At 43.5% G+C, this 22,865-nt stretch overlaps 1 protein-coding gene across 3 annotated transcripts in view; it reads left to right on the top strand.

Annotated features, from left to right (window-relative positions):
- ubr5 (ubiquitin protein ligase E3 component n-recognin 5) overlaps positions 1-22,865 on the top strand; it is an 86,968-nt gene that overhangs the window by 18,782 nt on the left and 45,321 nt on the right. For 2 of the 3 annotated variants that reach the window (XM_083636974.1, XM_083636973.1), the window contains exons 5-23: positions 107-226; positions 1,177-1,465; positions 7,556-7,715; positions 8,602-8,751; positions 10,459-10,670; positions 10,929-11,045; positions 13,274-13,384; positions 13,584-13,738; positions 13,891-14,008; positions 14,802-14,986; positions 15,492-15,601; positions 16,129-16,241; positions 16,450-16,596; positions 16,866-16,977; positions 17,072-17,226; positions 17,500-17,697; positions 18,349-18,559; positions 19,132-19,258; positions 21,022-21,173. In XM_083636974.1, coding sequence (XP_083493100.1) covers positions 107-226; positions 1,177-1,465; positions 7,556-7,715; positions 8,602-8,751; positions 10,459-10,670; positions 10,929-11,045; positions 13,274-13,384; positions 13,584-13,738; positions 13,891-14,008; positions 14,802-14,986; positions 15,492-15,601; positions 16,129-16,241; positions 16,450-16,596; positions 16,866-16,977; positions 17,072-17,226; positions 17,500-17,697; positions 18,349-18,559; positions 19,132-19,258; positions 21,022-21,173 — 2,942 coding nt within the window. The remainder of the gene's footprint in view (positions 1-106; positions 227-1,176; positions 1,466-7,555; positions 7,716-8,601; positions 8,752-10,458; positions 10,671-10,928; positions 11,046-13,273; positions 13,385-13,583; positions 13,739-13,890; positions 14,009-14,801; positions 14,987-15,491; positions 15,602-16,128; positions 16,242-16,449; positions 16,597-16,865; positions 16,978-17,071; positions 17,227-17,499; positions 17,698-18,348; positions 18,560-19,131; positions 19,259-21,021; positions 21,174-22,865) is intronic. The other variant, XM_083636975.1, reaches the window with a different exon arrangement.

Raw genomic sequence — 22,865 nt, 5'->3', positions numbered from 1 at the left:
GTTAATTTTAGTTACTGTTTACCCAGGTAAAAAATTATTATTATTATTTTGGTCCTGTGCGGGACTTTTATAGGCATGTAACTGATCTCCCATCTTTTGTTTCCAGTTCAAAGTTGAGCAGTGGTTCAGGGACAGGAAGAAGCTCCAGGCCAGGCAGGACTAGTGATCCGCCCTGGTTCCTGTCTGGTTCTGACACACTGGGCAGACTGGCAGGCAACACCCTTGGGTAAGTCCTGGCAGGGTTGGCAGAGAGACTAATGGTCCTTTGAAAACTCAATGTGTAGGGCATAACCTTGATGCTGCAAAAGTTAGGGGTTTATTCCCACTGTGTCCATTGCCGTCCACTCTGAAGACAAAACATGCAGGGTTCTGTAAATGGTTTGGCATATTTAGTGCTTTTACTGTATATGGACACTGGTGACCATAGGAGAATCCATTCCTCCTTCAAGATATCTGTAAAAGGTTTTCATTTTGCTAACACAGGCTACAGAATAACCCTCTAAACCTGAACATACAACCCTGACAGTTTAGAATTTTGAAATGGAGTTTTGAATATCAAAATATGTACATAAGACATTTAATCATAAACTGTGCATTTTCTCTCCAATTACCTGGTGAAATTATTAAACGGTTTTGTCCAACCACACTAGTAGTGAGCACACTCACCAATCGATAAAAGCTCAGGTGCAAGGCACAAAACAATGATTAAAAGGAGAGAACAGCCAGCACACTTGAATGTCCTTTCACAGGTTTAATCCAACATCTGGGCAATAACAGCAACAACAGATGTTTCAGCCAAACAGGCCTTCTTCAGCACTCAAACAGGCCTTCTTCAGCACTCAAACAGGCCTTCTTCAGCACTCAAACAGGCCTTCTTCAGTGCTGAAGAAGGCCTGTTTGGCTGAAACGTCTGTTGTTGCTGTTATTGCCCAGATGTGTTCTCTCCTTTTACATTATTACACGGGCCACCAGATACTGCCTTCCCTTGATTGTTGCCAATGCAAAACCTCCTGAGTCTCGACTGCTTTCTCTCAGCTGTAGGCTGAATCCCAGCGTACCCAGATGTGTGTGTGTGTGTGTGTGTGTGTGTGTGTGTGTGTGTTTGAGTTTGTCATGTTAGGCAGATTGTTGCTTTGGCAGTTTCCTCTGACTCTGGCCTTGTGCTGTACATAACAGGAGTCGCTGGAGCTCTGGCGTAAACGGAAGCAGTGGAGGAGGTGGGAGTGGAGGAGCAGCAGGGACAGGTGGAGCAGGAGGTGGCAGCGGTGGAGGAGGAGGAGGGGGCGGAGGAGGAGGTGGTAGCGGAGGAGGGGGCACCTCAGGCAGGTCATCAACCGCGGCCCGGGACTCACGTCGACAGACCAGGGTGATCCGCACAGGGAGGGACCGTGGCTCGGGCCTGCTGGGTAGCCAGCCTCAACCAGTCATCCCAGCCTCTGTCATCCCTGAAGAACTTATTTCTCAGGTACAGAATTCCCCACATATACATTTGTATACACCTTTCCTTGGTTTGGCCAATTTTGTTTGGCACTTCACCGGAAAAATATAGAAACAAATCATACAGTTAACATATTTTCAGTGCAGAGAAAGATGCACTTCAATCTATATTTATGTCGCACATCTCTTTCTTTTGCTCTCATTAATTCTTTATCCGCACACCAAAAGAGCTCCTGCTTGAAGTCTTATTTGCATGACGTTTCAAGCACCAGCTCTTCATCAAGACTGCTTCTCTCATTAATTCTCCCATGACAATTCCCTAATGCTCTTTGCAAAACCATTTTCATTGGCCATAATTCTAATTTCTATTAACTTTAAAGATTTGCTGACCCACATTCTTTTAGGCTGACACTGTTGACACCTCCACTGGTAGAAAATCTCTTGAATCTCTCTTCACACTCCAGATGTTGTTTTCTTGAAGCTTCTGTAGTAGATCTGAGTGGATCGAATAGATGAAAGCAAGAGAGGTGATGATAAGATTTCACCTGGCCTGCCAGGATAGTGAGGGATACAACATCTTTGCTATGGAGGTAATTGGCATTGATCAGACTTTTGGAAGCTAAGGCCATGTCTACATTAGGCCGTTTTGTATGGATTCACACTTCGTTTGCACCGATTATTTGTCGCCAAAATCCGGGCTTGAATGGGAGTGTGGATAGGCGGCTTCCATGGAGAATGGATTGACTCGTGCTCTCTCTCTCTCTCTCCCTCCCGCAAAATATCATCACCATTACCAAGTCAGCCAGAATAAAACGGAAACTTCCAGTTAGAACCTTCACAATAATGGCAGTCAAGTAAGTCTTATTGATGCACGTTGCAACATTTTTGTGCGTGTGTGATCTGAAATACACAGAACACAATAGAACAGAGACAAATTGGAGGAATATCTGCTACCTTTTTTTTTTTTAGATTATTCTCATTTATTACAAGGTAAATAAGATTTAAAGACTCATTATGACATGAAAGACCTTACTATGTTGGGAATATATATATTTTTAACACTTTATTTGTAACTTTTTCATTTAACAGATATGACATTGAGTATACAACTTTCTCGAAAGACAAATATCCACAGAAACATAATCCCAAAAATAACCATAGACAGAACAAAACCAAAATCAGCATGACCGATATATATATATATACATATAAGCGAAAACAAAAAAGGTGCACCATAGCATATTCATCATAGGACAGTCAACGGGAATGAGTAGGAGTTCATAGTTCTAGTTCCAGACCAGGTAAACTATTCAGATAGTTTATTAGGTGGTCCCAGGTTTTGTGGAATCTCTCGACAGAGCCGTTGATGGTACATCTGATCTTTTCCAGCTTTACATTCTGCATGACGTCTCTGACTGGCTGTATGATGGAGGAGTGACAGCCTTCCACTTGAATCATATCAGGCGTCTAGCTAATAGGGAGGAAAAAGCAATGACCCTCTGCAAGTGAGCAGGGGGACCAGACCCAGCTGGGTCTGAGAACCTACCAAAAACAACATATTCCAGTCATAAGCTGTGGAAATGGCTTCAAAAAAAGATGACCAGAAAGGTGTAAGTTTCAGGCAGGACCAGAACATATGATAGGTGGTTGCCAGGCTCTGTTTACATCTATCGCATATAGGGCTTATACTTGGGAATATTCTTGCAAGTTTAGCTTTCGAGAAGTGCAGCCGATGTAACTGTATCAAGGCATGTCTGGAGCATATGGAGGAAGAATTGACTCTAGCAAGAGCCATATGCCATTCCTCGCCTGATAGCGGGACCCCCAGATCATTTCCCCATTGTTCTCGAATATGAGATATAGAGAGACTACAACTATCCATGATACGGGAATAAATCAATGATATTCTACCCTTATTTAGCATATTGACCCTTAATAGGGAATCCAAGCAAGAGAGGGGAGGAAGAATTTGAAAATTAGAAAACTTTTTCTGAGTAAAATGCCTAATTTGTAAGAAAATTAATATTAGTCAGGCCAAATCTTTTGGAGAGTTGTTCAAAGCTTGCAAAAATGTCATCGATATACAGGTCCTCAATACTATGAATGCCCTTGTCATGCCAAATTTTGAAGCCTTTGTCTAACAAAGATGGCTGGAAGAGATGATTGTTTACTATAGGCGAGTGAATAGAAGTGCTCTGAATACCCAGGCATTTTTTTAACTGATTTACAATACGTAGTGATTCGGTTACAACTATATTACCCTAGATATTATTAACTAGCAAAGGTAAGGGTGCGCAGAGTAAGGCAGGGAGCGAGTGTGGGCTGCTTGTGGCCTTTTCCGAAAAGTCAATTTTAAACCTGTAGTAAGTCGACTGTTCTTTTTTTAATCTACCCAGTAATAAATTAGTACTTTTGTATTGAAGGTAAAATCGCCTAGCTTCTGGGATTGTTCTGTCTATTTCTAGCAGCATTGATGCAGCTTTATAAACTTTAAATGAATTATCCACATCAGAATGGCAGAGGAAATCGATGTATCTGGCCGGTGAGTTGTGAGGGTCATTTAATTAATATGCGTGAACGTTAACAAAAGACACTTATCGCCTCATGACATGTCATGCAGCTAGACTGCTCTCTGTCTCTCTCTCTCTCTCCTGCTCTCTCTCTGTTTCCTGCTATAGACGGCACCACTGTAAAATAAAAAGAATAAAAGTTCTTATGCACGCTAAAGGCCCAGCTTGCGGTCATGCACAGCAGATGCATGCCCAGTGTAGATGAATGGTCATGTAGCATGGTTTTCCCCCCATCCAAATAGTAATGACCTACCAAGCCCCTATTGTTGTGTGGTTTTAAAACAGTTGCTCAGTGGTGGTTCAACCACCAGATGTCCCTAAAACAAAAGGGACGCAGCAAGCCAACACATGGCTGGCGATCTTGCCAAAAAGTGAGCCATTGGCGATTTACGGTTCCACATGGTTCAACACAGTTTTCCGCAGCCTGCCAGATAGTGGTCACCTCACGTTATCGTATCGAGGTTAAATGCTGGAAGACGGTGCAGCTTTCCAAGTGTTGTTCACTCGTCAGCTATTCATTAAATTTAGCTTAGCAAGTTAGCACAACTCCTGAAGGCTGAGGAGAAAGGGAGCAAGACACCGCACATTTTGGAAGAGCTTGGTTGGTCATTTCGTATAATCCGACATTAGTCTAAATGAATCAACGTGACAACATTATTAACAGTATAATCACTATCAAGATATTTCGTCTTAAAGCCCCAATCAGTAAGATTTTTGACATTTTTTACTGTAATATAAGATCTTTTTAGTCTTAGGACATGGTAGATTGACTTGTAATAGGGAGACTCTCGGCTTTATTTATCCCACACCGCCCTCCATTGGCCAGCACTGGGACTAAGCAGTTTGCTGTCAACCTGTGAAAAAGAAAAGGATGTGCGCATGCGCTGTATAGCGTAAGCGCTGTCTGCATGAAAGCAAGGAAGTAACTCGATTCGGATTTGCTACGAAAATGATGTTTCACGGAACTATGGATTATTATTTCATCACGTGGTGAGTACCCGATGTCACAACATGTACATAGAGCTTTCTGGCGCTTTGTTTTGTTGACTTTAAACGGCGATATCGTTATCGATACTAATGCACGCAGAGGGTGCAGTTGGAAAACTTACTGAATGGGGCTTTAAAAGACTTAGGCCATGTCCACACGGAGACGACTTTAGGTGTATCCGCTAAAGTTTTTTGTCATATAGCCGTTTCGTCCAGATGGAACCGCGTTCTGGGACTATACGTTCTGGCCGTATACGCTAATTTTTCAAAACGGGTCCCAGAGTGATTAAATCTGAAGACGCCACCCTTGCATTTCCGTGTTTACAACCCATACGCATCTTTCCTGAAACGATGACGCCATAGCCCCACCTCTCTCCACCAGCAACAATAACAATCATGGCAGTAACGTTCGTGCTACAGCAGTGGGGATCTTGCAGCAAAATATAATGCTCCTCTATTACCACCGTCAGCAACAAGTGGACAAAGAGAACAGCGTGTACAACATCCTCAGGGCTCCACACAGCTGACTCTTCCCATCCACCCCTCCCCTCCCTTCATCGGATATTTCCCAGAAGGCTTAGCGGCGGCTACATTTTTACAATAACACAAACAAAATCAGGCTTAACGTGTTAGATAGAAATTATATTTATTTTTAATACAACATGCAATTCTGGAATATTTTAATATTGGACAAAATGAAATGAAATGAAATCTAAACCCTGAGTGTAACCAACATACTCTCTTGCCCTATATATAGCCCTCGTAAATACAACGTGAATAGGGAAGTGAGAGGTTTGAGGAACACGCGGTTGCACTGTGATGTCTGTGATATGCGCTCGTGTCCACTCCAACAAGACTTTAGCTTACTTGACGCGACTTTTTCCAATAAAAACACATTTATGCCATGAGTTTATATAATGTATATTTATGTTGCATCATTTAGCCTGTGCTGTGATGTGCAGGAGCGGCCAATACGCTGGGATGTGTTTGCAACATGTCTAAAGATCATGGAAGTGGATGATATCAGGAATGTCACCGATAGTTAACGTTCTATATTGTAGGCTACAGGGAGACCATCAGCCCTGCTGAACAGCTCTGCATTTGCCTGTATACTGTAGGTTTCATCATTTTATTCATCGACATGGCAAACCTCCCCGCAAAGCCAAGGGTTTAAGCTGCTGCTACAGTGAGATACACATTATAGACTGTGCGCCCCTAGAGGTTGTATGCCATTATTGACGAGATTGTCTTTCTCTGTTATTCTACAGCGGTTTCAGTGGTTTCATGTGGATACACACATTTCTTGAAACGTTTCCATGTTTATGGAAAACTTTTCTGAAACGAAAAAAAAAAAGATAGCTTCCGTCTCCGTGTGGACATGGCCTTAGAGCATGTTAATTAGTTACGTTAGCTTACCTCGCGGTTCATGTCATGTCATGGGCGAAATGAACGTGTCGCTCTTAACTCTGTCACCTGTGACACGCCCCCCCACACAGCACTGTTGCGGCTGTTTCTTGTGCGGCTGGGTGGATGGAAGCTCAGATCAGTATTATGTCCGAGGAGCAAACTTATTCGTCTGATCGACTTTATGGTGACAAGAAGCATGCACATTCACAACTGCTTTACATTAGGACATCAAAGAGAGAGAAAAAAAGACGATACATGTCAACTCCTCAAAAATCGAATCAATAAATTCCTAGTCGGATCGAGAGAGGCGCCAGACGGTGAAATGTCCGTCGACCGGCTCTTGTGGAACTCTCTGTCTGTACCAATCAAGCATGTTCCCTTACATCTGGAGAATATTATTTACTACAATGCTTTTGATGGTATGTTGAACTTGTGACACATTTTACCTTTATCCCCCCCAAAATTTCAGCTCCTACAATTTGCATATTGCACGTGGCCATATTGTGATTTTTTTCTGATTAATTGTGCAGCCCTATCAACCTTATTTCTAGCGGCCATGATGCCTATGTGTTTTTCTTCCGGTGTGATCCTCCCAGCCTTGTTGCTGACAGCTTGACACTCGTCTGGGCGAACGGAGCAAATGACTAATCAGGTCCAGCTTGGCAGAAATCTTGTCAATAAATATCCCTTTAAGAGCGCAGTGCGCAGCCTGCTGTGGCTAATGTTAGCAGCTAGCTATGTTACATGGCAGTAAAACGCCACTAAATGACCAAATTGATTTAACTTTTAACCATTTCGAGTAACACTGTTTCCATACGGACCCCCAGCGTTGGTTAGTTGTTTATAACATGACTATATTTATAACTTTTATAACGTACTCCAGTTTCTGGTTTATAATTCGGGTCTGCAGCCAGAGTATAACAAAGGAAATGGCAAGCTACAACAATAAGTCACGTTAAACCGGAACTTGTACCCACAATTATTTGTACAGTGGGGCATTCAAAAATAAGGTGGATAGTGGGTGCAGAAGAAGCTTGTTTTTCACCCCTTCCCCTCACCAATTTCACACAGTTGGCAGGCTAACCAATTTCTTCACTGAAGGATCAGTAACATCATGCATCACCTACTTTGTCCTGCTTGTCCTTGTTCCACAGGCCCAGGTGGTCCTGCAAGGGAAGTCTAGGAGCGTTATCATTAGGGAGCTCCAGAGGACCAACCTGGATGTCAACCTGGCTGTCAACAACCTGCTGAGCCGGGATGATGAGGACGGGGATGATGGAGACGACACCGCTAGCGAGTCCTACCTGCCTGGAGGTTTGTCATGAAAACTAGAAAAGTTTGACGCTCAAACGGGACACTCAATGACCTACTTACATGTAATAATGTTTACTACATGTTTTTTCTTTGACTGAGATGTAATTTTATACACTACATCACTATTTAGTATTAAACTAATTAAACTAATAAAGAATCAAATATGCATGCAATTTAAGATTTGAAATATTTAAGATGAATAGACCTCAGGTTTCAGCTTCTCTCACAGTTGTATTTTTTAAGCAGCTATATTTATGATCCCCCTTATTTATAATTCCTCGTTGAAATGTTTCCCTGTGCATTTTTGTAAGCTTCTGTTTTATCCTGTTATTGTAATGCCCATTTCCCCTAGAAAAATTTTCAGGCCAGGAGGGATTTCGAAATGTACCCCGACCGCAACGGTGGGGGCCCTCGCTGGCGAGTCGTGGCAACGCTAAACTTTTAGCTAACCTGTTCACATCTATGTTCGCAATGGCATCCCAAGTATCATCATACTATTATGGGATGCAATGCGAACAGTTGTATTATGGGATGTGCGTTTCCCAGGCAACGACACTCGTTGATATGTTTTGGAACAGCGCTGCACGCTGGTACAATCCTCCTAAAAGCAAAATGGTTTTGAATGATTTGGCATCTTCTATTACTAGCAAGACTGTCAACACCAGTATTGTTGTATTGTAATAATATGCCATAAAGGTTTATTGAAATTTTGGGGAGAGCAGATTTTTTGTTGTTGTTGTTACTACTGCTGCAATCTTCTTTCTGGCCTGGCGGGGGCGTCGTTGTAGAATGGTAGGGGAAACACTGTATATGAAGAATAAATTGAGTCTTAACTGAGAATGGCTTCCTTAAACCTTATGTCTTTTGGTATCTGTATCCCTTGTAGAGGACCTGATGTCCTTGTTGGATGCAGACATCCACTCAGCCCATCCCAGTGTGATTATCGATGCTGACGCCATGTTCTCTGAGGACATCAGTTACTTTGGCTACCCCTCTTTCAGGCGCTCCTCACTGTCCCGCTTGGGATCCTCCAGAGGTAACTCACCAACTCACCTCTAACTAGTGAAGGGAAGGCAGGATGTTAGGGAGGCTCAAGTGGCAACACTGGTGATGGGTTTTGTTTGTGGGGATGCAGGTTTGATGACTTTCAAAGACCACAAAATTAATTTGAATGTCTAAAGGAAAGGGGGGAAATTAAATGTTTTCAATATTTGAAGTTTTCCTGACACTTTTACTTAAGAGTGGCTTAAACACAGCAAAAGTATTATATTATATGAGTAAATTAGTTTTCTGACTGGCAACTGTAGGAGACAGACTACAGGCTTGTCCTTTCCTATGATCAGGGATATATGTATTTTCCTCTTTGTGACTTAGGTATTTAACTCAGGAGTAGTTTTCTATGTTTGCTATTATAGTTTGATGTATTTGTATTGGATGCATTTAATTGAAAAGTTGAATTGGTTGAGCTTACATGCTGGGATAATAAATCTAGTTTTCTTTTCTCTTCAATCTGTTCAATTGGTTTTGTAGTATGAATGTTTGGTGTTGCAGTCTATAAATGTTTGGTGTTGTATACTGCATGGCTGTAGTACATACTGTGAGCCCTCTGAGAAAGGCCCGCTAGGCCCACCTGTCTTAATAGAGACCCACTACAGCAGTCTGTTCTAAAAACCTACCTAGACCACCTGGCTTAACAGGGACCCACTACGGCAGTCTGTTCTAAAAACCTACCTAGACCACCTGTCTTAACAGGGGCCCACTATGACAGTCTGTTCTAAAAACCTACCTAGACCACCTGTCTTAACAGGGACCCACTACAGCAGTCTGTTCTAAAAACCTACCTAGACCACCTGTCTTAACAGGGACCCACTACGGCAGTCTGTTCTAAAGACCTACCTAGACCACCTGTCTTAACAGGGACCCACTATGGCAGTCTGTTCTAAAAACCTACCTAGGCCACCTGTCTTAACAGGGACCCACTATGACAGTCTGTTCTAAAAACCTACCTAGACCACCTGTCTTAACAGGGACCCACTACGGCAGTCTGTTCTAAAAACCTACCTAGACCACCTGGCTTAACAGGGACCCACTACGGCAGTCTGTTCTAAAAACCTACCTAGACCACCTGTCTTAACAGGGACCCACTATGGCAGTCTGTTCTAAAAACCTACCTAGGCCACCTGTCTTAACAGGGACCCACTATGGCAGTCTGTTCTAAAAACCTACCTAGGCCACCTGTCTTAACAGGGACCCACTACGGCAGTCTGTTCTAAAAACCTACCTAGACCACCTGGCTTAACACGGACCCACTATGGCAGTCTGTTCTAAAAACCTACCTAGACCACCTGTCTTAACAGGGACCCACTATGGCAGTCTCTTCTGCCCACCTGTCTCAACATGGACCTACTATGGCAGTCTGTTCTGCTAGGCCCACCTGTCTCAACATGGACCCACTATGGCAGTCTGTTCTAAAAACCTACCTAGCCCACTCTTAGCCCATATGCATCCTTTCTTTCTGTCTATCCACTTCTTCTTCTACCTCACATTTTAACATGTGAGTGTGCAAACGGACTCACCCACCAGTATAATTTAGACTCCCACTCAATCTCAGTGCTGCAATTTTGATTTGCATTACAGTGATTCTAAAAAATCTCTCTCTCTCTATTCTTAAAAATATGTTGACGGGTCTTTCCCAGAGAGTGGCTTACTTTTATCCCACTGGTGTGACCTTATTGCATACCAGTTCTCCTTCTTCCCTTAGAGCGCGACTCAGAGCTGTTGCGTGAGCGTGAGTCTGTGTTGAGGTTACGCGAGCGCCGGTGGCTGGACGGGGCCTCGTTCGACACGGAACGAGGCTCCACCAGCCGCGAGGGTGAGCCCAGCCTGGACAAGAAGAGCATCCCAGTACAGAGCCCTGTCTCCCTGGGAGAAGAGCTCCAGTGGTGGCCTGACAAGGTAGGACCACAACTAGAGCTGGGGGTTCAGTGTCTGGGGATTCAGAGACTTTGCTCAAAAATTATGATGAGGCATGTTGTGTGTTGTCATTAGGTTAAAATTGTATTTGAAAATGTGTTTCCTGCAAGCAAGTTGCTCCTCAAGATTACCGGTGATTTATTATAGGCAACTAATTTCCTGTCCATATGCGCCAAGATATGGATAAGTAAATTTTCCTTTAGTAGCACATTTCACTAAGAGCTTTTATTTCCTCGCCAGGATGGTGTGAAGTTTGTGAGCATTGGAGCCTTGTTCTCAGAGCTGGTGGCTGTCAGCTCTAAAGGAGAGCTCTACCAGTGGAAGTGGAGCGAACCGGAACCCTACAGGAATGCACAGGTGGAGTTTTGTGTGTGTGTGTGTGTGTGTGTGTGTGTGTGTGTGTGGGGGTGATATAACAGTTTGGTACAGCAGTCTGGACACTCACTCCAAAAACAAACTACAGAGAATAATCAATAAATCCTCCAAAATAATCCACACCCCCCTTCCGTCACTTGAATCACAAAGGACAATAAATAGAGCAAAAAAACTCATTTCTGACCCCACTCACCCAGCACACCACATCTTCCAGCTGTTGCCCTCCAGGAGGTGCTACTCTGCCCACCAAGACAACCCGCTTTAAAAACAGTTTCTTCCCCACTGCCATAAGGACACTGAACTCTTTATAACAATCCCCCATATCTCTGCTGCTATGACTGTAATATGTATTGTTACTGTGTTTTTCTGTATTTATCTGTCGCTTATGATGCTCAATGTTGGACCATGGCTTATGTATGAACTGTACTGAAAACAAATTCCACCAGCCTGGCTGTGTGGTCATTAAATAATCTAATCTAATCTAATATAGTTAAAACGTATATCAATATACAATATTTCATATCAGTCATTATTATCATTATTGATCATTTTAATGACCCGTTTTTATGAATAAAAAAAAAACGAGAAGAAAAAGGTTGCATTTAACCACTTTATTTTCAACCACCTTATTGTCAAGGCACACAGGTAATTTGTCACACACACACATGCTCTGAGTGCAACTGCAAGCAGTAATTTACAGACATGGTGAGGTTTTATTTTGATGACATAGCCTAGTGTTACCAGCCTTCTAAAAAACTGTTTGGTAAGGTGTATTTCAGAGATGTAGGGTTAAATGAGAATTTCGTTTTTTTTTTTACCTGAAGCCCTCTCCTCACATTCATTATTATCTGACGACTCACCCAGTGTTCTCCGCAGCGTTTTTGTCCGTCTTAGGCGTTGTTTTGAGATCAATAGTGTGCAAGCCAGTCCTAGAATGGAGCTCCGTGGGGGCCACGTGGCAGCGTGCTTTTCGTCCATGTAAATAGACAGTTTTATTCCCGTTTTCGACCCATATCGTCATAATCTGATCCGTAAAGAACGATCAGACTGCTATTCTCCCCCGGGCTCTTTTCAGCAGTAGTTACAGGCATTTATTTCCTCCTGTCGGGTCAGTGAGACCAAATCTCGTCAAGTCAGTCCACAGGCCAGCGGCAGGAAAGTCTCGCGGGACTTGACCGACCGGCTCTGCCCATTAATGGATTTATTTTCCGCTCGCTGCGTATCGCTCTCAAATCCGTCCGTCTCTATGAAACAACAATAACAACTCTAGCTCGTTGCTACTAGTAGCAAGTAGCAATTTGCTATACGCTGAAAATGGTAAGTGTTGACTACACACTGGTCACGTTCACTTCATTTTGATCGGGTAAAGCGCAGCATGCGTGCTAGCGCTGTTACACCCCTTTTGATGGAGCCTGCAGACAGATTTTTGATGCAAGTCGAAAGTCTGTCTCGAGAGATTATCTCCCACTCATCTCCTCCTTCTGATGTTCCGTTTCACCATGGTGGTGTGGTGCCGGGTGAAACCAAACTAGCACTGCCAATGTCAAGGGATATGATTGGCTGTTTATGAGCAGGGGCGGGTGCACTCGGAGTTTGTCTGTTAAATGATTCTGTGTCACTTGTAGTAACAAGGTACATGATTGGCTGTATGAGCCACGTAGCAGAGGGAAGCGCTCTATCGAACGTCCCTATCGAACCATATTTTTATTGTATTGATGTCTCTATCACGATATATATTGCTATCGTGTTATCGCCCAGCCCTAGTGTGGAGGGAATAACATGTTTGTTACTCAATTGAGTGAGCACTAAATATCATTTAGGTAACATCAAGGTAAAATTAGAGTAAATATTTTGTATTCCTAGCTCAGTGATACTCAACCCGAGGCTCTAGACTAGAGTCACATGCGGCTCCTTTATGGGTAGTTGTGGCTCTTCTCAGTCCAACTTAAATTAAATAAATAAATAAATACAAATCTCCTTGAACAGAGGTACTACTTAATCACTAGACCAAAACTTCTCAATTAAGCAGACTGACTGTAGCCCTTAATGAGTAGCAGTTCCTCTTAAGTGATTATGGGCCTTTTATTAGCCTGCACTCTACTGTATCCTACATGTCCCTTTTGCCAGATGTTAGGCAGTCAGAGAGTCTGATGGTTTATTGCCTATAGGAACGCTGCTAACTCTCCACTCCCTCTAATTTTTCCAAACAGAACTCTTCCATTCATCACCCCCGTGTATCCTTCCTGGGCCTGGCCAATGAGAAGATCACCCTGTTGTCTGCCAACAGCATCAGAGCCACTGTAGCTACAGAGACCAACAAGGTAGCCCGCGCTCACTCTTCTTTTTAATGTTAAAATCTGTGTCCTGCTCTGCTAATAGTAACACTGTTTGATCATAAGATAATTTGTGTATCTATAAGATTGTGATTAAATAAATATATGTCTGCAGTTGCTATTCAGCCATCCCTACTCATGATCTTTATTAAATTAAGGCATATTTACTCCCGTTTGTTTGGTAAAGGTGGCCACCTGGGTGGACGACACGCTGAGCACAGTGGCCTCCAAGCTGGAGCACAGTGCCCAGACCTTCCCTGAACTGCAGGGGGAACGCATGGTGTCGCTGCACTGCTGCGCTCTCTACAGCTGTGTGCAGCTGGAGAGTAGCCTGTATTGGTGGTGAGTAGATAGAGGGCATCGCCATTGGAGTAGAATTGTAATTTTGGGAAGATGACTAAAAAATGTAACCATACCAAACTGTCTGAGCTAGGGAGGAGTTGGCTTTAAGTCATCTAGCGTTTTTACATTTCACTGCTTCTATCCATTCACAGGGGTGTTGTGCCTTTTAGTCAACGAAAAAAGATGCTTGAAAAGGCCAGAGCTAAGAACAAGAAGCCAAAGTCTAGTGCTGGCATCTCCTCAATACCCAACATCACTGTGGGAACACAGGTAAGAACATCGAAATAAAAATATATTTATTTGTTCTTTATACTTGTGCCTGTTTGAGAGGGCTCAGTTCCCTTATTCACCTTATCATTTGCCCATATCAGGACGCTTCTGCATAACGTCATTTTGTAATCGTTATTCTGTTTTAGACCCGGAAGTAGATTACTCCCACCTTTATAATTTTTAGACTTGCCAAAAAGCTGTTTTCAAGCAACAACAAAAAAACACGTTTTAATATTTTTTCGGATGAGAACGTAATATTCCAAATATGTGCCCTGTTTATCAGAATAACGCCTATTTTGAAAATTTTAAGGAGCAGTGAGGAGCGCTGACTGTGTGACCGGGGTCGGACTAGCTAGTACCTGTCAGCCCCTACAGATACGACCGTGTCGACGTGCTTTTGTGACTAACGTTATGCCGACCGGTACAGCCATCGGCTCCTTGCAGCAGTAACGCTATGAGCATGTAACTGAAGTTGGCCACACAAGCCGCAGTGTAGCTGCTGAATGTTGCCAAACTTCATTCATAGTTTACAGTTTTAGTTTACAGTTTATCAATGTTTACAATGAAACCCGGCCGGCTAACGCTGAACCGGAAGATGCGTCTGACAAGGAAGAGAAAAAGTGGGCGGGGCAACATAAGGTGAATAGACAAGTGGAGGATTTAGGCCTCTAACTATGGGAGAGTGTTCCACCTTCTTCTTTTTTCATTCTACTCACTCAGGTTAGGTCCTCAGCGTAAGCCTTGCGGTTGATATAACCTTGATACAACATGTATTTATTGGTTCCTTCCTTAGGTGTGCTTGAGGAATAACCCCCTCTACCATGCCGGTGCAGTGGCCTTTTCTGTCAACGCAGGAATTCCCAAGGTGGGAGTCTTGTTGGAGTCTGTCTGGAACATGAACGACAGCTGCAGGTTCCAGCTGCGCTCGCCGGAGAGCCTCAAGAGCATGGAGAAGACCACTAAGACCCAAGAAATAAAGTCAGTTCCATTATACCTAGGAAAAAGCAGTGCATGTTGGGACCTGATTTGAATTGTCTCCATCTGTTTCTGTGCAGTAGTTATAGGCCTAATACATAGGTTCTTTGTGATTTTGCTCCCTCTAACAACCTATATGTGTAGAAGATCAGGTTTATGTATTCGTCATGGCTAGCATAGGCTAAAAAAGGCAGCTCTGCTGGATCTCAGAGAATTTAACCACTGTGAAGAAACCGAAATCAGAACAGTTGAGCCCAAGGACTTCGTCTCACTTACGTTCTCCTCTTAAAGAAATTTAAAACAAATCTGTTTGATCTGACAGTGATTAGGCCCTGCTCGCTCAGTCATCCATCTCACCCACCCATACATGGTCCTTCTCACTCTGTTCTGGAGTTAAATGAACCCAGTTGAAAATAAGTGCTGTGCAATGCCTTCATGTGCTTAACATTTTTTTTTTAATTAATCCAAAATTAAAAATCATTCAGTGAATCATCTTCTTATCCTCTAGAACGGAGAGCAAGCCAGAGTTGGTGAAGACTGAGATGGGTCCCCCTCCCTCCCCAGCGTCGACTTGCAGCGATACCTCTTCCATCGCTAGCAGTGCCTCACTGCCTTACAGTATGTCAGCTTCTCTCTTGCTATCTCTCCCTCTTAAGCTCTAGCCCTCTCGCAGCACTCCATCTTGCCTGTCCTCTCTATCTCACAGGCACAGAAGCCATTTCTTCCTCTGTCTGTGCTCTCACGACTCCTTTGACTTTGAAACAGATGGTGCAGTCTTTTATCAACTAGTCAACCCCCCCCCCCCCCCCCCCCCCCGCCTTTTTCTCCTGTGAGTGAAGTATGGCCAACTCACGGTACATCTGTTGGAGCCGTTTGTTGCCCTTTTACTACCTCTTATCATGACAACCAATATGGCAAGGTGTGGGGTTTTAATAATTAAGTTTTATTTAGTACAAACTAATCTTTTATGACCTGGTTAGCAGCATTATAGCTTTCATGGCCAGATCTGGAGTATTAAGCTATACCATTTTATATTTTGCATTGGTCTGCCTGCTTTTGCTGCCGACGATAATGAAGTGTCTTGTCTTAGTATGTTGTGATCGATCGAAGTCCTAGCAGTTATTATTATTTTGTACTCTTTGCAGAGCGAAGGCGCTCTACCCCGGCTCCCAAAGAGGAAGAGAAGGTCAATGAGGAGCAATGGCCTCTCAGGGAGGTGGTGTTCGTGGAAGATGTTAAAAATGTCCCCGTAGGAAAGGTGGGTGCTGACGGGTTGTGGGTGAGTCTGACAGTGTCTAGCATTGTCATTAGACCTAAGCTGCAAATGCAGTAGTAGTTTGCATTGCAATGTTGTTGCTTGAGTCTCTGTTACCTTGATCACGTTTTCTTCCCTTGGTTTTCCTATTATGTGTTTCTTCAGATTTTTTTTTTTTTTTTTTAAATCTCTATTTTACTTCCGATCAAAGGTGCTTAAAGTGGACGGTGCGTATGTTGCTGTGAAGTTTCCAGGGACATCGAGCAGCATGAACAGCCAAAGCACTGCTGCTCCCATCGACTCCGACCCATCGTCACTGCTGCAGGACTGTAGGCTCCTAAGAATAGATGAATTGCAGGTATGGAAATAAATCATGCTTTCATTCACAACACCGCCATACCAGCATTTTCCCTGAAATGTTAATTGGTCTTGAGGTGGGAAATTGGTGGTACAGATTTCTCTGAATATCGATCCATGCACCCATTCCAGCATGAACCCATGCAGAAAATGTTCCTAAACATTTCAGGGATAAGCTGCATCTATGAAAGGGGCTTAGTATAGCTTATTATGAAGAGTTTTTGTGCTTCATCTATGTAGTGAAAGTCCACCATGCTCTGTTTCCGACAGGTGGTAAAAGCAGGTGGAACTCCCAAAGTTCCCGACTGCTTTCAGCGCACACCTAAAAAGCTCTGCATCCCAGAGAAAGCTGAGATTCTGGCTGTGAATGTTGACTCCAAAGGTATGTAATTTCAATTTGTTACCAATATATTTCTGTAGTTTGAAGAGGGTGTTTCTAGTCCTCTAACCTCTCTCCCCCCCCCCCCCCCTTTCAGGAGTTCACGCAGTGCTGAAAACTGGTAATTGGGTAAGGTACTGTATCTTTGACCTGGCCACAGGCAAAGCTGAGCAGGAGAACAACTTCCCCACCAGTAACCTGGCATTCCTGGGTCAGAGCGAGCGCAATGTGGCCATATTCACTGCAGGACAGGTGAGCAGAGCACCTGTATATGTCATATTTTGCAGAAATTAAAGCACATGTTAGCTCTTAAGTAGCTCTTGAGTAGCTTTCATACATTCAGGTGGTGTCTCATCATAGGCGCGTGGCCAATTGGTCAGCGTGGGTGAAATACTCCCGTTTCCCCCCACGGCCAGACACACACACACACACACACACACACACACACACATTACTGGAAGTAACGTGACCGACTGTATCTATACCTGGTGTAAGCTCTTGACATTTGAATGATCTTTCTTCCAGGAGTCTCCCATCATCCTCCGTGATGGAAATGGCACAATCTACCCTATGGCCAAAGACTGCATGGGTGGAATCCGAGATCCTGATTGGCTGGACTTGCCACCCATTAACAGCCTTGGCATGGGGGTGCACTCTCTGGCCAATCTCCCATCTAACTCCACCATTAAAAAGAAAGCTGCTATTATTATCATGGCTGTTGAGGTAAATAGACACCAGGCATTGAAGCCTGTTTTATGTGTAATTTACTTTCATAGGGAGGATCAATGAAGAATGGTCCATTTAGATGTTCATAGGATTACTATTTGCAATACCCTTTGGAGGCTTCTGTAGAGAATGTTGAGAAACAATTAAATAACCCTAAATAAATAGACAAACAAATGGCTAAACCCCCCCTCCAAGAAAAGAAAAGATTATACAGATACAAATTAACTATATTACAGATAAAACATTACCTTGCAAACCCCACCTCACTGGAAATATTCCTACCCGTTAACCTCTCTAAAAAACAGAGAAAATTGTCCAAGTTCAAATTAAACCAACAATATTACTAGCACATGAGAGAGACTGGGGGAGAGGGAGAGAGACTGAGGGAGAAGGAGAGAGGGGGGAGAGAGAGGGAGACATTGCGCACGCGGCAATAGGGCAGGCGAGGCCACACAGCAGCCGAACTGCGGGCGAGGCCGCGGCTGCGTATGCGAGCTGCAGGGCGAGCTGCAGAGCGGGCGAGCCTAGGAATCGATGCCTAGTGTGTGTCTGTGTATATATATATATATATATACTAGGACATCAAGTACATCCAAAATAATTATCACACTTCATTACTTAATCATCCTCTTTCATTGTGCATTTCAGAAGCAGACGTTGATGCAGCATGTGTTGCGTTGTGACTATGAGGCGTGTCGGCAGTACCTGGTGAACCTAGAACAAGCCTTCCTGTTGGACCAGAGTGGTCAGGCCCTCGGAGCCCTTCTGGGCCACCGCTGTGACGGTAACCGCAACATCCTCCATGCTGCCGTCTCTGTCTGCTTCCCTGTTAGCAACAAGGAGACCAAGGAGGAGGAAGGTAAGCTGGAGCGATAGACAGCATATTAGGATCTCTGTGAGAGATTGTGGGTCTGTATAATGCTTATCAGTTTAATATTCAAATTCAAAATTCATTAAAAAGGAGAGTTGACTTGGGTGCAGTATTTATAGTCTCACTTTGTTTCCCCCTGTACACTTGCAGTATTAAGATTTTCTCATTTGTTCTTTTGTTTAATGAAAAAAAAATTGTGAATTAGTCTCAATTAGAAAAACTGGGATGTCTTTATTTCATATGGGTGCCATGGATTTTTATTGGCATTGGCGGGACCATTTATTACCCCGTTTTTCAGTCTTTGTTTTTAAATTGTTTTTAAATTGGAATAACGGTTTAGTGTCACACAGGACTATGGTTCCACACTGCCATTTTTATACTTTTATTCTTAGCCTTTCTCAGCCATGAACTTTTGACATCATAATTGGAAAATTTTGACAATCATGGAAAAATATCAAATTTTCACTCAACACTTACTGGTAATTCCTTATCTGAATCTGTTTGTTTGCTGCTCCCCGAATCTTGTTTCCATGTTAAGTCTTGGTGCTGTGTCATTCCAGAAGCTGAACGGTCAGAGAGAAACACATTTGCAGAACGTCTGTCTGCTGTAGAGGCAATTGCCAATGCCATCTCTGTGGTCTCCAGCAACAGCTCCGGAAATAGGACTGGCTCCTCCAGTAGCAGAGGGTAAATAACTTGTTGTACATAGAAAGAGTGATGATGATGATGCGCTACACAGGATAATGAGAATCAGGGCTCCAGACTACAGTAACTTTTTACTCTAGGTGCACCGGTGCGCCTTAATTTTTAATTTAGGTCCACCAGCACAAAATTTAGTTGCACCCACATTTTTCACCACACCTTTTGGCACTGCAATAATACATTTTAAGCGTTACCTTCTTTGTAATTTTGTATACATATTGGCAATTTATTAAAGTGATACACTCAAAGAGTTTCATTTAAATAAATGTCTGTTAAGTCACTATCACTCTGAGTTAACACAATGGGGGTTGAGCCTATGGCCCATTGATGGAGGGTTCTCATGATGCACTATGAATTTCTTACCAGAATGCCTCAATGCAGCTCATTGGCTATTGTCATTAAATTATCATTAACCATTTTTTTAGTCATCTGTAGTTTGCCTAACAACATGTAATGATTGCAGTGAAAAACCATAGCAGATAGCTGCTCTTAGATGGTCTAACATTAACAGACACCATAGTCATATTGTCAACAACACATTTTAGCATGTAGGGTAAGGTTATCATTCCCAGAATTTGCTTGATAGTTATAGTTAGTGAGATGCTAGTCTCAACGCCAGACCCATGAGAGTTCTTAGGCTGATACACTACGTTACTGCATGCTGCAGAGCTCTCTCTGGGTCTGGGACACTTTCCCTCAGCCGGCTGGTTATGGGAGGGAACCGTTCGCTTGGCCAGTGATATGCCAGTGATGGATTCAGTCCTCCCCAATCAGTAACGACTTAGCGATCAGACGACACGGGAGGCGCAGCCCAATTTTCGAACCGCTCTCTCATCGGTGCTACGACCTGTCACTCATTCAATTTCAACCCGCCTTCAAAAACCAGCAGTGGCTGTGAAGCGGCACAGACTCATTTATGTAGTATGCGGAGCACAGCGATTCAACTTAATATTTAAGTCTGGGGAGAGACTAGTGAGATGCTAACGTTAGCGATGCTAATTAGATGCTAAGATATCATTGTCATGCCAGCCAGCCTAACGTTAGCCAGAACTCATGTCTGTGAAGCTGTAGCTTCATTAACGCATTATAAATCCATCTGTTTGTGACTCAGAGTCCGGTACGAGTGAGTCTGGCCAGTCAGCTAGGGATCTGGATGGCTGGCTGGCTGCAGACTGTCCTGTGTTCCACTAGCGATAAGAATGACTTCCAGTCGGATTTTCAAAGGAAAACGATTATGCACAAGTCTCAAGCACTCAGAAGCAATTGAAAACGTTTTATTTTTGTATTTCCCAGTCTTTGTGTGTGTGCATGATGGGGGGGGTAGGTTGACAGCACGGCACGCTGTGGCGAGAGAGAGAGAAATACGCTACAAAACCCAAGGTGCATCAGTGCGTGTTATAAAAATATTTAGGCGCACTGGCAGATTTTACGGTGGGAAAATGTGTGTAAATAGGCGCACTCTGGAGGTTTTCGTGCAAGAAAGGGTCTCCTCTTGTTGGGTCTCCCAATTCAGTAAATCAGTTCATACCAAAACATAGAAACTATACAAGGGTGACATGGGATTCATCATGGCATTATCGCAAACGCAAGCTTGCGCCTTTAATGTTTAGGCAACCACTGCCTCGTGTCTTCTGATTATGACAATCTGATTACAACAATCAGATTTTAATGTGTAAATCCAACATGGAATCAATAAAAATGTTTTAATCTTAATTCTATTCCCTTCTTTTGATTTGTGTTGTTTCTAGACTGCGTCTGAGGGAGATGATGCGGCGGTCTCTAAGAGCAGCAGGTCTCGGCCGCCATGAGTCTGGTCCTTCCTCCAGTGACCACCAAGACCCTGTGTCTCCACCCATTGCCCCTCCCAGCTGGGTGCCTGATCCCCCACCCATGGACCCTGGTCAGTGCAGCAAATCGCTGCCAACTAGCTAGCACGATCGTAGGGCTGGGCAACACATTTTGAATTTTCGAATAATCGTTTTTATTATCAAGATCGACTTTTATTATTGAAAGTCGAAAATCTTTTTTTTTTTTTTATAATAATTTGTTATCCTTACCCGCGCTTGTCTCTTTAAGGAAGACACCATTTGTCCATGTGACATTGCCGTAGGAGCTGCGCACCAGAGCAGTGCGCATTGGAGCAGAACAGCTCTGACAGTAGCAGCACCAGTGAGCAGCACCCAGTAGCTCTAGAAACGCTAGAAATATGGTAGAAATGGTCTTAACTGTCTATTAGTGATGCACGGGTCAGGGTTTTTTAATGCCTGCATCAACCCAACCCGTCATCGTTAATATATCTGAAAACCCAGAACCCAACCCAACCCAGCAGCCCACAAACGGACAATTTAATGTAATATGTCTCTGGACTCACAATGAGCGCAGCAGAGCTCTCCAATGTGTCCAAACTTGTGTCTCTCCTTCTCTCTCTCACAGACAGACACACACATGTCTGCCGGTGCGCGACTGGACAACAGTTTTAGTGCTCTGGATGCGTTGCGCGGCTGCTTTCATGTTGTTGAGTTCTTTCTGCTTCGTCGGCGCTACAAACTCAGCTATTATCGATCTTTCCTCAATTAATCCAAGGTCTCAAAATGGAGGTAGCTGGTAGGGGAGGTAGGCTACAGAAACAGTTCTTATTCCTTCCAATTTATTTTTATTACCTCATGCGCTCTCAATTGGTCACGTAGCCTACTCACATTGAAGTAAAATTGACAAATAGATCACAGTCAAGTCCACACAGAAAATCTGCGGTGGCATTCGTTTTATGGACACTTGAAATAATAATTACAGTGAATAATCCTTGTTTGTTTTGAGAGCACATAGGCTACCTCATTTGAAGCGTTTCTTTACTAGTGCAGCAGGTGCACTGCAGACGGCTTCAGACTCGCTGATTGTGTGTACGTGTGAGAGTTCACGTCTTAATAAAGGGTTACTCTGCGTGTTTCACAACTAAATGATATTATAATGTTGCTTTGTCACCTTCTGAGCCTGCCCTGCCCGCACCCGCGATATTTTCATAATTTGCCAACCCAGACCGCCTGTGGGGCAGGCCAGCCCGAGGGACCCGGCGGGTTCTGGGTGACCCGCACTTCACTACTGTCTATATTACAGCAACACTCAGCCACAAGGAAAAGGTTTCAAGGCTTGTTACTGCATGAAGAAAAGCTGATATTCTGTCTACTGTTCCATGGGCCACCTCAGCACTACGCTAATGCTAACGTTGCCAACAGCTAATGTCGGTCTGTCTGCCTAATGACAATAAGAGTGCCAAAGTCACCCCCTCTCCCTGTCCATGGGATTTCATCCGCCATTCATTTTTCCATAGACCTTGGGTAAAATGCTTATAAAAATAGTTTTACTTGGTCAAACCAAGCAATTCAACTATACTTAGAATCAGGGGAGACCATGTAAAATTTGGCTTTTGTTTTTGTTTTGGGGTGGGCGAATTTTGACGAAAAGTTGACTTTGGCCCAGCGAATTTCGACTACCGTAGTATGTTTGCTAGAAATGCCCATCCCTACACGATTGTAGATAATCTTTCAAGGTGTCCATAATGCTTTTGATTTAAGTGAGAGGTCTGGTGTTGATGTGC

Source organism: Poromitra crassiceps (genome assembly GCF_964638095.1).
Source record: "Poromitra crassiceps genome assembly, chromosome: 1".
Lineage (NCBI taxonomy): Eukaryota > Metazoa > Chordata > Actinopteri > Beryciformes > Melamphaidae > Poromitra > Poromitra crassiceps.
Note: the sequence above shows the minus strand (reverse complement) of the source record. Positions and strands in the feature narration are given on the sequence as shown.